The 16,158-nt window shown below is 47.6% G+C and overlaps 1 protein-coding gene across 8 annotated transcripts in view; it reads right to left on the bottom strand.

Annotated features, from left to right (window-relative positions):
- Positions 1-15,858, bottom strand: part of LCOR (ligand dependent nuclear receptor corepressor) — a 202,590-nt gene extending 186,732 nt beyond the window's left edge. For 4 of the 8 annotated variants that reach the window (XM_068255424.1, XM_068255425.1, XM_068255431.1 and 1 more), the window contains exon 1: positions 15,749-15,858. In XM_068255424.1, the coding sequence (XP_068111525.1) occupies positions 15,749-15,845 (97 nt within the window). In that variant the 5' untranslated portion in view covers positions 15,846-15,858. Of the gene's footprint in view, positions 1-14,065; positions 14,138-15,748 lie in introns of those variants that run through there. The other 4 variants (XM_068255427.1, XM_068255429.1, XM_068255428.1 and 1 more) reach the window with 4 other exon arrangements.
- Between the last annotated feature and the right edge of the window lie 300 nt (positions 15,859-16,158).

Below are 16,158 nucleotides of genomic sequence, written 5' to 3'. Positions count from 1 at the left end.
CGCGAGGTGGAGGGAGGAGCCTCTGCCGGAAATGAGGGAGAGCGTAGCTGTACTGCGAGCTTCAGGAGGACAGAGTGCTGGAACCGCGAGGGGGAGGGAGGAGCCTCTGCCGGAAATGAGGGAGAGCGTAGCTGTACTGCGAGCTTAAGGAGGACACAGCGCTGGAACCGTGAGGTGGAGGGAGGAGCCTGTGCCATAAATGAGGGAGAGCGTAGCTGTACTGCGAGCTTCAGGAGGACAGAGCGCTGGAACCGCGAGGTGGAGGGAGGAGCCTCTGCAGGAAATGAGGGAGAGTGTAGCTGTACTGCGAGCTTCAGGAGGACAGAGCGCTGGAACCGCGAGGTGGAGGGAGGAGCCTGTGCCGGAAATGAGGGAGAGCGTAGCTGTACTGCGAGCTTCAGGAGGACAGAGTGCTGGAACCGCGAGGGGGAGGGAGGAGCCTGTGCCATAAATGAGGGAGAGCGTAGCTGTACTGCGAGCTTCAGGAGGACACAGCGCTGGAACCGCAAGGTGGAGGGAGGAGCCTCTGCAGGAAATGAGGGAGAGCATAGCTGTACTGCGAGCTTCAGGAGGACAGAGTGCTGGAACCATGAGGTGGAGGGAGGAGCCTCTGCTGGAAATGAGGGAGAGCGTAACTGTACTGCGAGCTTCAGGAGGACAGAGTGCTGGAACCACGAGGAGGAGGGAGGAGCTTCTGCCGGAAATGAGGAAGACCGTAGATGTACTGCGAGCTTCAGGAGGACAGAGTGCTGGAACCGGGAGTTGGAGGGAGGAGCCTCTGCCGGAAATGAGGGAGAGCGTAGCTGTACTGCGAGCTTCAGGAGTACAGAGTGATGGAACCGCGAGGTGGAGGGAGGAGCCTCTGCAGGAAATGAGGGAAAGCGTAGCTGTACTGCGAGCTTCAGGAGGACACAGTGCTGAAACCGTGAGGTGGAGGGAGACGGGGAGCCTCTGAAGGACCCACTCCACTCACTAAAGCCTGGCACATACCTTTGGTTTCTCTCGGCCACACGGGGTGCCTCTGCCAGAGATCTAGCGTGTATACAGCAGTCCCGCCTTTCTCTGATGTGTCAGCAAGACAAAAATGGCTTTCCAGATCATCAGATCCGAGGACAGGCTGGCCTCTCTCCTTATCCCTCCCCCTGCCATCCCTCTGTCCCACTCCATAGTGACATAACATAACCCTAGCCGGTAGGCTAGCAACATGTCTGTACAGAATGTGGCCCTGAACTGGCACCTGAGGGATTGAGTCTCAGCTAGTGACACCAAAAAGTACCAAAGGCAAAGAAAATTACAAATAATACAGATAGTTAACTAAGAAAAGGGAACCAGCAGAGCCTACTCACATCCTCCTGGTCCTACCATTGCCGCACACAGATCCCCAAAACATTACAACAAGAGTTTATCAGATGCTACTGTGCAGGTGCGGCCATACTTGTGCAGGCACAGTACAGGCGTGCTCCTGCATAAAGTGGACACGATTTACGAGAGGGTCCTGGGCAGCAGCGGTGGTCTGCTGCAGGACATGTGAAGCCTCTGGAGGCTACAACAAAGGTAACAAAGTGGGGCAACAGAAGTGACACAGAGGGACAGAGGTGACACAGTGGGCACAGAGGTAACACACTGGGGGGTGGGGGGGCGGAGGTGACAGATGGGGACACTGGAGCAGGGGGAGGGGCATAGGGGAGGTACAGGGGACAGAGATAGCACAGTGTATCAATTTATGGACAGGTTAAGGATAAGAACAAACTACAGAACCCATCTCTTTCGGTAACCAGGCAACCAAGGACTACCTATATTAAATGCAAATATTCTGCTTCAGGCAGCTGTCATTCTTAAAATAAGAGAGCAATATGGCAGCCAGGGTTGTGGAGTCAGTACAAATGTAATCGGACTTACACTCCTCCGTTCATGAAACCTCCGACTCCAGGTACCCAAGCTCTGACTCCTGAACTCCACAGGCCCGATGGCAGCCTTCATACTGCGCCCATCAGACTTCCTTTAAAGGGACACTTAAGTCAAACAAAAAAAAATGAGTTTTACTCACCTGTGGTTTCCAATAGCCCCCTGCAGCTGTCCGGTGCCCTCGCCGTCTTCCTCCGATCCTCCTGGCCCCACCGGCAGCCACTTCCTGTTTCGGTGACAGGAGCTGACAGGCTGGGGACGCGAGTGATTCTTCGCGTTCCCAGACACATTAGCACCCTCTATGCTGCTATATGGTATATGATATATGCTATAGCAGCATAGATGGTGCTATTGTGGCCAGGAACGCGAAGAATCACTCGCGTCCCCAGCCTGTCAGCTGCTGTCACCGAAACAGGAAGTGGCTGCCGGCGTGGCCAGGAGGATCGGAGGGAGACGGCGAGGGCACCGGACAGCTGCAGGGGGCTATTGGAAGCCCCAGGTGAGTAAAACTCATTTTTTTGTTTGACTTAAGTGTCTCTTTAAATACTACCTGAACTTCCCTTTTCACTGTTCCAGCTTTTACTCTAGACACATGCAAACAACCTCTGTCATCCTCCATTACACGGAATGTACACTTCCTGTTTCTTTCATGATGTTATTGGAAACACTCTGTGTACCTCAATTCACAAGCGCTTAGACTAATGCAAATCTACACCGAGTGGCCACAAAATTAGACATCTTCTAATAAGGAGTTGGTCCACCATTAGCTCTGATTACAGCCGATATTCCTCTTGGCCTGGACTCCGCAACATGCTGATACTGTTGCTGGGGAATGTTGGCCCTGCTGACATAATGGCAGCTCCGAGTTGGCTCAGATGGGATGGTGGAGTTTCCAAGCTTAGAAGTGATCGTTCGACTCCGTCCCACGCAATAGGATTGAGGTCAGGTGACTGAGCTGGCCATGGAAGCAGTGCCAAGCATGGTGGCAAGGAGCATGGTCGTAATTCCTGGGCCCACAACAGGCATCTTTTTTCCCATTTTTCTGTGATGCCAAAGGCACACTTGATGGTCTCCTGCTGCTTTAAAGAGGAACTGTAACGACAAAACGGCCCCTGGGGGGGTACTCACCTCGGGTGGGGGAAGCCTCAGGATCCTAATGAGGCTTCCCACGCCGTCCTGCTTCCCTCGGGGGTCTCGCTGTAGCCCTCTGTACAGCCGTGACGCAATATTTACCTTCCTGGCTCCTGCGCAGGCGCTCTGATGGCTGTCGGCGCCGAAGTAGGCGGAAATACCCGATCGCCGTCGGGTCTGCTCTACTGCGCAGGCGCAAGTTTCCGGCGCCTGCGCAGTAGAGCGGACCCGACGGAGATCGGGTATTTCCGTCTATTTCCGAGCCGAAAGCAGCCACAGCGCCCCCGCTGGAGCCAGCAAAGGTAAATATTGAAGCTACAGTCGGCACAGTCGCCGGCTGTTCGGAGGGCTGCTGCGAGACCCCCGTGGGACAGAGGACGGCGTGGGAAGCCTCATTAGGATCCGGAGGCTTCCCCCACCCGAGGTGAGTACCCCCCAGGGGAGGTTTTTGTTGTTACAGAGTCTCTTTAAGTGTACCCAAGACGAGAAGCTTCTCAGGTTCCAATACTTAACTGGGGCTTCCTTAAGCCTCCTCATCATTTTCCCAGGTCCTGTCACCCGCAAAAGTGCCCGAAAGCCTGTCTGTGTTGCGCACGTGGCCCGGCACGCTCCTGCGTCTGGACGCATTCTGCGTTTGCATTGTATTACTGCGCAGGTGCAGAACACTCTCAGGGGCAGGAGTGGGCCTGGCCAGGCCGTGCATGCGTGACTCAGTCAGGCTTTCGTGCACTATTGCGGGTGACAGGAGCCACCCGGGGAGATGAGGGACGAGCGGCCTCAAGGAAACCCCAGGTAAGTAGGGAACGGTTCTCTTTAAGCTCATTCTTCGCAATGTCCGTCTTGTTGTGTGTGGGGATATGCTTTGTGAGGCACCTGCACTGAAGTCAGCTGTAACATGTCGTGTTGTTGCCCTTCTGTTGCTGCGGACTATGCCCGCTACTCACCTTTCACCCTCTCTCATTCACCAGCCTTTTTTTGACCAGAATAGTCCTTATAGCTTGAAGGTGTTTTTTCCTCAGCTGCCGCTCTCCAAACCCCAGAGATACTGTTGGGCAAGAAATTCCTAAGAGAGTGGTCGTTTCAGAGAAGCTAGCTCTTCTTACAAACGCCTCCCCCATTCAAAGTCACTTAAATCTTGCGCCTTACCTATTTTGACATTGAAGTGTGCCTGAAATGGCTTGCATTGGTCTATTTATACTCACCTAGAGCTTCCTCCAGCCTCGTCATCCTCTCCAGCCGCTACGTTCTCTTGTAATCCTTCCCGGTAATCTGGCATGCAGCGCATTTCTGCGCATGCGTGTGGCCAGATTACCGGCGGCACAGCCGCAGAACTGAGCAGCCGGCGAGGATGGGGAGGAACCCCGCACACCTCATGGGGCTGGAGGAAGCCCCAGGTGAAGTATAAATACACCAATTCAAACCATCTCAGGTTTCCTTTAACTTCCGTGATAAGTACGTCGTCCGGAGCTTAGTGCTGCTTATATAGGCAACTCTGCATTGATACGTCACTGCTGGACTGGTTTACTTTCAAATAAGGGGCGTCACTAACTGTTTTTGCCACTGTTTATCATATATAAAGTCCAAAATTAAAGTTATTAATGGAACAAAAATACATATTACTTTTTGGCACTAAATTTCTTATTTAAAAATGTTCTTCATGGCTATGCTTGCCTGCGGCTGCAAAACTGCATTGACGGGCTTCCTGTTCAGGAATTGGGGTGATACAACCTCACTTCCTGTGAACGACGAGCGTAGGGCAGGCAGTGTCAGACTGGCACAAGCAAACCTAAATCTCTTATGCCTAGTACACACAATGTGACTTTCAGGCAGATTTCCTATCAGATCGATTATTTCCAACGTGTGCGATCTGATTAACAATCGATTATCCATAGAAGTGAAGGGAAAAAAAACAAACAAAATCAAAATCGAAATAATTGATCTGCCAGAAAATCTCATAGTGTGTACCTAGCATTAAACTAATGACTATAAATGAGATGGGCGGGGAACTGTGCATGTGAAGAAACGAATGTGCAAACCATTACCAGGCTCCGCCCAATCACTGCCTCTGACATCATCTGCCCCCGCCTTCAGCGTCAGGTTTTCTACAGCATTACTAGAAGCCATAGTCTGGCCTCTATTTGCCTCCCACTTTGGAAGTCATCTGGTCATTCAAGTGAAACCTGCCCACCAGCGCAAATTCGGGCACTGAAATATTGCTGCCCACCACTTCCCTGCAAGCTACAAGTACATCCTCATATACAGTAATAATAATCTGAACATCTCTATAGCACTTTTCTCCTGTCGGGCTCAAAGCGCTCAAGAGCTGCAGCCACTAAGGACGCGCTCAGGAGGCCACCATGCAGTGTTAGGGAGTCTTGCCTTGAACTCCTTACTGAATAGGTACTGACCCTAGCCAGGATTCCCACCCTGGTCTCCCATGTGAAAGGCAGAGTCCTTAACCAGTACGCTATCCAGCCATATACAAGACTCATGCTTGCTAAGCTCATGCTGCAACATGTAGTCTGGCAAAGACGGTTCTTCCTACTTTTAGTATCACATGACTAGGGTAGGATTAGACTGTGAGCTCCTCTGAGCACAGTCAGTGACATGACTATGTACTCTGCACAGTGCTGCAGGAGAGGTCAGTGCTAAATAAATACATAATAATAATAATATGGCAGGACATTAGACTAGGACTATGGTAGGATTAGAGTGTGAGCTCCTCTGAGGACAGTCAGTGACATGACTATGTACTCTGTACAGTGCTGCAGAAGATGTCAGTGCTATATAAATACATAATAATATGGCAGGACATTAGACTAGGACTATGGTAGGATTAGAGTGTGAGCTCCTCTGAGGACAGTCAGTTACATGACTATGTACTCTGTAATGTGCTGCAGGAGAGGTCTGTGCTGTATAAATACATAATATTAATAATAATATGGTAGGACATTAGACTATAAGGGGCCATACACCTAACGATTTTCCCGCAGATATACAGCCGTTTCGATCACAGTGATCGAAACGGCTGTGAAATCGCCGCGCACACCGCTGACAGAATGATCGATTTCCGCCCGAAATCAATTGTTCCCGTCGATTCCCATCGACTCATCCGTGCGGAAGATTTTTCTTGGTCGCCGGCGGGTCGGAAGTGCGTCGTTAGCGGCGTTCGAATGCCCGACGACCGACGCAATACAGCGGGTATACATTACCTGTTCCGGCCGGCGCGAATCCCCTGGTCTTCTTCTCTGCTTCGGGCTCCAGACCGTTCCTGCAGCTACACAGAACTTCCTGTCCCGGCAGGAAGTTTAAACAGTAGAGCGCCCTCTACTGTTTACACTTCCCTCCGGACAGGAAGTTCAGAAGCCGGAGCGGAGAAGACAACGGGGACTCGCGCCGGCCGGAACCGGTAATGTATGCAGGGAGGGCGGCAGCTCCACAGATTGTGATCGGTTTCAGGCTGAAATCGTTTCACAATTTGTTTGCCGTAAAGGTGGCCATATGATCCCTCTCTGTTGGTTGAATCTGATGGCAAATCGACCAGTGTATGGCCACCTTAAGACTATGGTAGGATTAGATTGTGAGCTCCTCTGAGGACAGTCAGTGACATGACTATGTGCTCTGTAATGTGCTGCAGAAGATGTCAGTGCTATATAAATACATAATGATAATAATAATAATAATATGGTAGGACATTACACTATGACTATGGCAGGATTAGAGTGTGAGCTCCTCTGAGGACAGTCAGTGACATGACTATGTACTCTGTAATGTGCCGCAGATGTCAGTGCTATATAAATACATAATAATAATAATATGGTAGGACATTAGACTATGACAGGATTAGAGTGTGAGCTCCTCTGAGGACAGTCAGTGACATGACTATGTACTCTGTAATGTGCTGCAGAAGGGTCAGTGCTATATAAATACATAATAATAATATGGTAGGACATTAGACTATGACTATGGTAGGATTAGAGTGTGAGCTCCTCTGAGGACAGCCAGTGACATGACTATGTACTCTGTAATGTGCTGCAGAAGATATCAGTGCTATATAAATACATAATAATAATAATATGGCAGTACATTAGACTATGACTATGGTAGGATTAGAGTGTGAGTTCCTCTGAGGACAGTCAGTGACATGACTATGTACTCTGTAATGTGCTGCAGGAGAGGTCAGTGCTATATAAATACATAATAATAATATGGGAGGACATTACACTATGACTATGGTAGGATTAGAGTGTGAGCTCCTCTGTGGACAGTCAGTGACATGACTATGTACTCTGTAATGTGCTGCAGGAGATGCCAGTGCTATATAAATACATAATAATAATATGGTAGTAGGACATTAGACTATGACTATGGTAGGATTAGAGTGTGAGCTCCTCTGAGGTTAGTCAGTGACATGACTATGTACTCTGTACAGTGCTGCAGAAGATATCAGTGCTATATAAATACATAATAATAATAATATGGCAGTACATTAAACTATGACTATGGTAGGATTAGAGTGTGAGTTCCTCTGAGGACAGTCAGTGACATGACTATGTACTCTGTAATATGCTGCAGGAGATGTCAGTGCTATATAAATACATAATAATAATATGGTAGGACATTAGACTATGACTATGGTAGGATTAGAGTGTGAGCTCCTCTGAGGACAGTCAGTGACATGACTATGTACTCTGTACAGCGCTGCAGAAGATGTCAGTACTATATAAATATATAATAATAATATGGTAGGACATTAGACTATGACTATGGTAGGATTAGAGTGTGAGCTCCTCTGAGGACAGTCAGTGACATGACTATGTACTCTGTAATGTGCTGCAGGAGATGTCAGTGCTATATAAATACATAATAATAATATGGTAGCACATTAGACTATGACTATGGTAGGATTAGAGTGTGAGCTCCTCTGAGGACAGTCAGTGACATGACTATGTACTCTGTAAAGTGCTGCAGAAGATGTCAGTGCTATATAAATAATACTATCGACCCATATTACATTATTTCTGACCTGCTCACAGCCATGTAAAAGTTATGCAAACATTTAATGTTCACGTTTCCTCAGCTGATCAGGGAAGTACAGGGAACAATATGTGTAACGGTATTGGCTCAAATGTTGTACAGACATGTTGCTCTGCTTCTGGCTGATTTGCATGTTCTGTTCTCTGGTGAGGTGAAGTAAGCAGTGCCATACTGTGGAGACTTCAAATGAACTTCCTCCAGAAACAATGGATTTCGGACGAGAGAATCTATCCAGCCTGAGGAGGCCACAAATGAAAACCATGCGCTCTGTAGATTTCGCAGCACTGATCGCGAACAAAACATTTTGGCCGAGGAAAAAAAAAAATCTAAACTATGTATGCAGCCCTACATTGCACAGCTGCAGAACTTTTCAAGTCCGATACACAAATAATTACAGGCTACGCCATGACAGTTAAAGAGACACTGAAGCGGAAAAAAAAAATGATATAATGAATCGGTTGTGTACTATGAATAATTACTAGAAGATTAGCAGCAAAGAAAATATTCTCATATTTTTATTTTCAGGTATATAGTGTTTTTTCTAACATTGCATCATTCTCTAATATGTGCAGATTACACAACACTCAGCATTCAAAATGAGTCTTTCAGAGCAGTCTGTGAAGTAATGACCTCTCCTCTAGCAGAGAAAAAGACATTTGTTTACTTAGTTGAGATATTAAAAGTCAGAAAACAGCCCTCTCCACGACTTTGAAAGTCGTAGAGCTTAATGGCTTTTTTGTATAGAGATAACAACTGGAGTTTCTTAACTCTTCCTGTACTGGAAACAATTAGACTGATGTATCTGATCTTAATGTTTTATTTCTTAGCTGCACTACACATACAAATCATAATATAATTTTCTTTTCGCTTCAGTGTCTCTTTAAGGTGCGTACACACGTCTGATTTCTCCAAACGACTGGTTGTTCGGACGTCAAATCGGGCGTTTGGAGAAATCAGACGTGTGTACGCACCTTAACTGTACGAAAACTTATCACACCGGTTTTAGTTCACCTTGCTAAATACAATCATGTTTTACATATTTATTTGAACCCAGCACACCAATTGCTTGGATTACAGAATATACGACAGAACGTTGACTTCCATTTACTGCAAACCCAGAACATTCACAAAAGTGCAGCGCACCACCCTCTAAGCAATCGCATATTTTGGATGCAGAAAAACTATATATAAAAGCATGTCTTACGTTTTGCGAATGTTAATATTGAATTGACCCGGGGTAACAACAACATGATTTTCTAGTTAAAAAAATGTTGAAATTCCACAATCAATGCTTCAGTTCAAGTTCTTTGCAAGTTCAAAAAAAACATAAAGCTATATCATAAAAACAATCAATTTGAGGACTGTGTCATTGCCATAAAGATAAAAAGCGTTGGCAATTCTAAACTTTGAACCTTTTTTTAAAAAACTTGCATGTCAAACAAGTCATAAAATCTGTTATTTCTGACCTGAGTTTGGTGCAGAAAGTGCTGTATGAATATTTGAGATAAGAGAGATTAGCAGTGACATTCTAAAAGTTGTTCATGTGAAATGATATTCTGGTAGCAGAGGGTTTTCAGACTGGGCTGTGTATAGAGAGCCATGAAACTGACGACAATCTCAGGACCACTATCCCAAAACAGTCAGGACAGATCCAGTCATTTTCTGAGCCACAAACAATACTTTCTTAAGAAGCCCATACACTCGGCCGATCAATCGATCGATCGCAAATCGATTGACCAATCGATCGGTTTGCGGCTCATTTCAATCGATCTGACATGTTGGAAAGTTTAGGCTTATCTCTTGAGATTGCTTATTTTGCATTGGACCTCAAAACTCACCTTTTCACTCTTGCCTACCACCCCTCACAATTGCTCTAAACCCACAGCCCAACTCTGGTCCCCTACCTCTCGTGTCCCTACCTCTCCCTCTAGATTGTAAGCCTTTGGGCAGGGTCCTCACTCCTTTTGTGTCCTACCTGATCATGCACCTCTATTACTGTGCACCCATGCTATGCATTTGAGTGAACCTAACTTGCCTAACTCCATGCTCCCATCCAGTGACTGACTAAGCATTACCTTGTACTCATACTGTGCTGTGTGATCTCCATGCTCCATCCAGTGACTAAGCATTACCTTGTACTCATACTGTGCTGTGTGATCTCCATGCTCCCCTCCAGTGACTAAGCATTACCTTGTACTCATACTGTGCTGTGTGATCTCCATGCTCCCCTCCAGTGACTAAGCATTACCTTGTACTCATACTGTGCTGTGTGATCTGGTTTTCTTGTATTCCTGTATTGTCATATTGCTGTTTGTCACCCCTAAATATTGTCTGTAACCTAAATTAATGTCCAGCGCTGCGTAATATGTTGGCGCTTTATAAATACAACAAATAAATAAAATAAATAAATAATTGGACCTAATGGAAATCCGATGGCAACAAAATGACATCAGATCGATTTTCAATAGATTTCATACTGAAATCTAGCAGAAATCTGTTCCTGGTAAAAAATGTTCCTAAACACATCAGATAGATCATCAGTAGATTTTCTGATCTATATGCTGCTAATCAAACGAGTGTATGACAACGTTTAGACTGATTTGCTTTGTAACACTTTCTGAAATCACTGATTTAGGGTTGAACAAATCTGAGAAGGCTAACCCCTAACCCAGGTCCGAGAAGGCTAACCCCTAACCCAGGTCCGAGAAGGCTAACCCCTAACCCAGGTCCGAGAAGGCTAACCCCTAACCCAGGTCTGAGAAGGCTAACCCCTAACCCAGGTCTGAAAAGGCTAACCCCTAACCCAGGTCTGAAAAGGCTAACCCCTAACCCAGGTCTGAAAAGGCTAACCCCTAACCCAGGTCCGAAAAGGCTAACCCCTAACCCAGGTCCGAAAAGGCTAACCCCTAACCCAGGTCCGAAAAGGCTAACCCCTAACCCAGGTCCGAAAAGGCTAACCCCTAACCCAGGTCCGAAAAGGCTAACCCCTAACCCAGGTCCGAGAAGGCTAACCCCTAACCCAGGTCCGAGAAGGCTAACCCCTAACCCAGGTCCGAGAAGGCTAACCCCTAACCCAGGTCCGAGAAGGCTAACCCCTAACCCAGGTCCGAGAAGGCTAACCCCTAACCCAGGTCCGAGAAGGCTAACCCCTAACCCAGGTCCGAGAAGGCTAACCCTTAACCCAGGTCTGAGAAGGCTAACCCCTAACCCAGGTCTGAGAAGGCTAACCCCTAACCCAGGTCTGAGAAGGCTAACCCCTAACCCAGGTCTGAGAAGGCTAACCCCTAACCCAGGTCTGAGAAGGCTAACCCCTAACCCAGGTCTGAGAAGGCTAACCCCTAACCCAGGTCTGAGAAGGCTAACCCCTAACCTAGGTCTCTAGGTTTCTCTCTGACTGCTGTTGATGGAACTGGGTCCTAAAAATGTCATGCTGGCTTTAGGCTTACAAAAAGACTACAGGTAGTCCCCGGTTACCGAACGAAATGGGGACTATAAATTAGTTCTTAAACCGATTCTGTTCTTAAAGGACAACCGAGGTGACATGATGAGATAGACATGTGTATGTACAGTGCCAAGCACACAAATAACTAGGATGTGTTCCTTTTTTTCTTTCTCTGCCTGAAAGAGTTAAACATCAGGTATGCAAGTGATAGTTTCTGTCTGGGTCGGTACTGGGTCAGACTATAGCATAATCCTCACCGATAAGAAATTACAGCTATAAAACACTTTCCTGTCAGTAAATGGCTTCTGAGAGCCGGAAATAAATAAAGAGGGGTCAATAATTCATAGATTTGAGCTCTGACTTACCTCTATGAAGGTGTCATCGAGCAGAGACAATGAAACAGTAAAAACTTAAAAAGTAGACTTAAATATAAAATAAAACTGTGGGATATCTAAAAAAGTCATTTTTAGGAGACTGAGGATAGATACAATTGTTTTTCTCATATGTTTATTTTCACCTCGGATGCCCTTTAAGTCAGAACATTGTGCCATCTATGTCCCATGTACCTCACAGTGTTCTCCCCAGGCTCTTTTAGCCGGGTGCTCCACCCGGCTAGATTTGGTGACCACCCGGCTGTCATCGGCTCACCTCCTCCTATGCTGTAAGCACAGTTGCCATGCATTTTCAACTTGCCCCACCCGGCTACTTTTTCATGCCACCCAGCTAATATTTCATGCCACCCGGCTGGGAAAAAAATTCTGGGGAGAACACTGCCTCATCTGCGCCTCCAGGTTCCCCCTGTGTCATCTCTGTTCCCCTGTACCGCATCTGCGCCTCCAGGTTCCCCCTGTGTCATCTCTGTCCCCTGTACCTCATCTGCGCCTCCAGGTTCCCCCTCTGTGTCATCTCTGGCCCCTGTACCTCATCTGCACCTCCAGGTTCCCCCTCTGTGTCATATCTGGCCCCTGTACCTCATCTGCGCCTCCAGGTTCACCCTCTGTGTCATATCTGTCCCCTGTACCTCATCTGCGCCTCCAGGTTCCCCCTCTGTGTCATCTCTGGCCCCTGTACCTCATCTGCGCCTCCAGGTTCCCCCTCTGTGTCATATCTGGCCCCTGTACCTCATCTGCGCCTCCAGGTTCCCCCTCTGTGTCATCTCTGGCCCCTGTACCCCATCTGCGCCTCCAGGTTCCCCCTCTGTGTCATCTCTGTCCCCTGTACCTCATCTGCGCCTCCAGGTTCCCCCTCTGTGTCATCTCTGTTCCCCTGTGCCTTCAACGCCCCCCTCTATTCCCCTGTTGCTAATACAAGCTTAAAAGCCATTTTTTGGGGAATTTTTTAAAATCAATTTTCTCTAAAACTACAAGTCCAATTTGAAAAAAAATGTTTTTGACTTTTTCCCAATGAATCACCGAACCTAGGCCGTTCGTATCGGTGGATTGTTTGTATGTCGGGGACTACCTGTAGTTCCTGAATTTAGAATGTATTTGTCCAAATCTGTATTCCCATATACATATTTTCTAAATGTTTACAGAAATACCAGAAAACACACAATACACATCTACTAACAAATACCTAAATATCTCTGTTCAGGAGGATGTGAAGTCACAATTTTGTGTACTGCCATATGCAATGTGTACAGTATATATACATACACACCTCTACCTCTGACATAGAAGGAGCCCAGAAAAGCACACCCTAAACGATTAAACAATTCTGTATTAAGAAATTCCTAAAGCATGCCAAAGGTTGAACGCAGATTAAACTGTCAAATGTCAGTTCCATAAATGAGATAAAAATGTTGACACAACCAAACCCACTGTTTCATTAAAGCTGTCAAATCTGGGAGCGAACAAAGTTAAAAAAAAAAAAATTGCAGGAAATTATCTCCTGTATTAGCGAGATCACGAAAACGCAGGAAGACGATATAAAGGCAGGTAACCCCCCTTGTGCATCTATCACCTGCACCCCCCCCCCCCCCAGAATAAAACAGCCAAGACAAACTACATGACCAGCAACTGCTAAAATTCCTCTCCCTAAAAAATAAAACTGGATTTGGTTACAGTTTCCAGGCAGAGACAAAGAAATGCTATCACAGCATGAAATTACATCTCAACCAAAGCACAATTTGCATAATGGGCTTTGCTAAAATTATGCCAAAGCGGCTGAAGCCTAATGCTTAGAATGAAATTAACTTTCACCTAGAAACAATACCCGGGGCTTGCGTGTGCTAAACTGCACGGCAAGACAGAATCCCCAAACGCCAGTCAAGGTGAAAATTAAGCCAAAAAAGCTCCTGGATGCACAACAATGCCATGAAAACAAATTCAAATGACTTAGGAGGAACTACAGACCTCCAAGGTGCTCGCAAAAAAAAAATACAAAAAAATGCAAAATAACTTTTTTGGATTTTTTTTTTTTTAAGGCAGAGGTTAAATTTGCAGGAAAAACAGCCATAATTTGAGCCTTTTTATCTCGCCGAACAGATTGAAAGGAGGTTAGAGGGGAGGGAAGCAGGACCTTAGAAGAGAAAAAAAAAAAGACACATACTGTAATAGGGGAGTTTTCATTCGGCCGCTGCCCATCCCCCAGCTTCTGCAGCCACCAAAAAGGAGATCCTTGCCTTCCTGGTTGCAGCGGATCCCTCGGGGTACGGCGATCCTTCATCAGGGGGGGCGAGGTGGCTTCCACCTGGAAGGGCAGCACACTGCCAGCAGCTGAGCTAGGCCTCAGGCCCCCCTCACACCCCCCTCTCTCTCTCTCCTCCTGAGCCTCACCCCCTCCCTGCCCACCATTCAAGCAACACAAAAAAAAAGTGTTTGCAGAAAGGAGGAGGAGGGAGGAGGGAGAGCCGCAAAGCATCCAGTTTCTTTAATTAAGCAAACAGCAAAAAAAACACACCCAAAATATGTCACAGCAGCCAACAGAAAAGAGCCACAAAAAGTGTGATTGGAGGAGTGATCTGTGAACCTGCTGGAAGCAATTACCCGGATAGCTGATAACAATACTCTCCCCAATCCCCTATACACAGGGCAGGCGATCGGCGGAGGGCGTCACCGACACAGGCAGGGCAGCCCGGCCACCAAAACACACAATATACAAATATATGTATGTATATATATAGTGCTGGAAGTCCCCCTCCCCCTTCCCAATCCTCACTCCCTGCTGCAGTGCTCTGTACACTGACACTGGGCTGCCCAACATTACATATATACATTGTGCTGCCCATATATATATATATATATATATATATATATATATATATATATACATACATACATATACATATACACTGTACTGCTCACCATATACACAGTATACATACACAAACACTAAATATATACAATGTACTGCCCATACATACACTGTACTGCTCACCATATACACAGTATACAGACACATATACTGTATAGATACACATATATATATACACTCTGTACTGCTCATCATATATACTATATAGTCACACACACTGTACACAGTACTGCCACTGTACTGCCCATCACATATACTGTACACAGACATATACACTGTACTGCTCACCATATACATATACTGTATACAGACACACACAGTATTAAGATCCACACATACATTACACTGTACACACAGATACATGATGACACTGTACACAGACTATACACACACACACACACAGATCCATGATCACAGTGTCCACACTATATATGTATACAGAGATGACACAGCACACACACTATACAGATCCATGATCACAGTGTACACACACAGAGGTAACATTGTAGCAGCAGCACTGGCAGGATTCTGGATACATTGTTGCTGGGAGGCCGCGTGCTGGGGGCGGGGCCGACACTGGTCACTGCTTTGCTGCACTTCACATTTGGGGGTGAAATTTTGGGTAATTATTTAGGGCTAAAGCTAAAAAGGGGGTGTGGGCGCCGTGAGCGCGCCTGGGAGGACGGGAGCGCGCAGAAGGGGCGTGTTCCAGGCGCGCGCTCTCTCACCAGCGCGGGCCGTGCGGCGGGAGTTTGCGGCTCCTCATCCAATATGTCCCCCTCCTCCTCTCTCGGGGTGACAGAGGGACCCCAGGACCGGGGCTTCCCCTGAGGCGCTGCGCGCTCCCGCAGAGTGAGCTCCCGCGCGCGCCCCCCGCCGCCTCCTTCCTCAGGAGCCCGCGCTTTCCTCTCTCCCAGCGGCCGGCACGCGCCCCCCTCTCCCCCGGCCCCGCCGCGCGCACAAAGACATAGAGCTTACCTACACAGTGAATGAGCTTGTACCGCCACGAGTCAAGTTCCTGCCGAAAGCCGCGCCTCTCCACACAGCATTGCTGCCTCTTACACACACTCGCCATTTTCTGCTGGCCCCCCTCGCGCGGGCACGCACGGCGCTAGCTCCGCCTTCCCCGGCCCCGCCTACCTTCCCCTCTGCCTCCTACCGGCCACGCCCACCTCTACCTCCTCCCGGCCACGCCTACCTTCCCCTCTGCTCTCCGAGCGTGAGGCCGCGTGCTGCTGGACACGTGACGTCACCGCGCACGGCCCCGTCACCCGCCCGCTTCCCTGCTGGCCCCCTGCGCGGGGTCTCCATGGCAATGCGATGGACTGAATTAGCCGGAGGCGGCTGCTACTGCTGGGACCACCCCCCGGGGTCGGACACCACGTGCT

The sequence above is a fragment of the Hyperolius riggenbachi genome, chromosome 10, assembly GCF_040937935.1.
Source record: "Hyperolius riggenbachi isolate aHypRig1 chromosome 10, aHypRig1.pri, whole genome shotgun sequence".
Classification (NCBI taxonomy): Eukaryota; Metazoa; Chordata; class Amphibia; order Anura; family Hyperoliidae; genus Hyperolius; species Hyperolius riggenbachi.
Note: the sequence above shows the minus strand (reverse complement) of the source record. Positions and strands in the feature narration are given on the sequence as shown.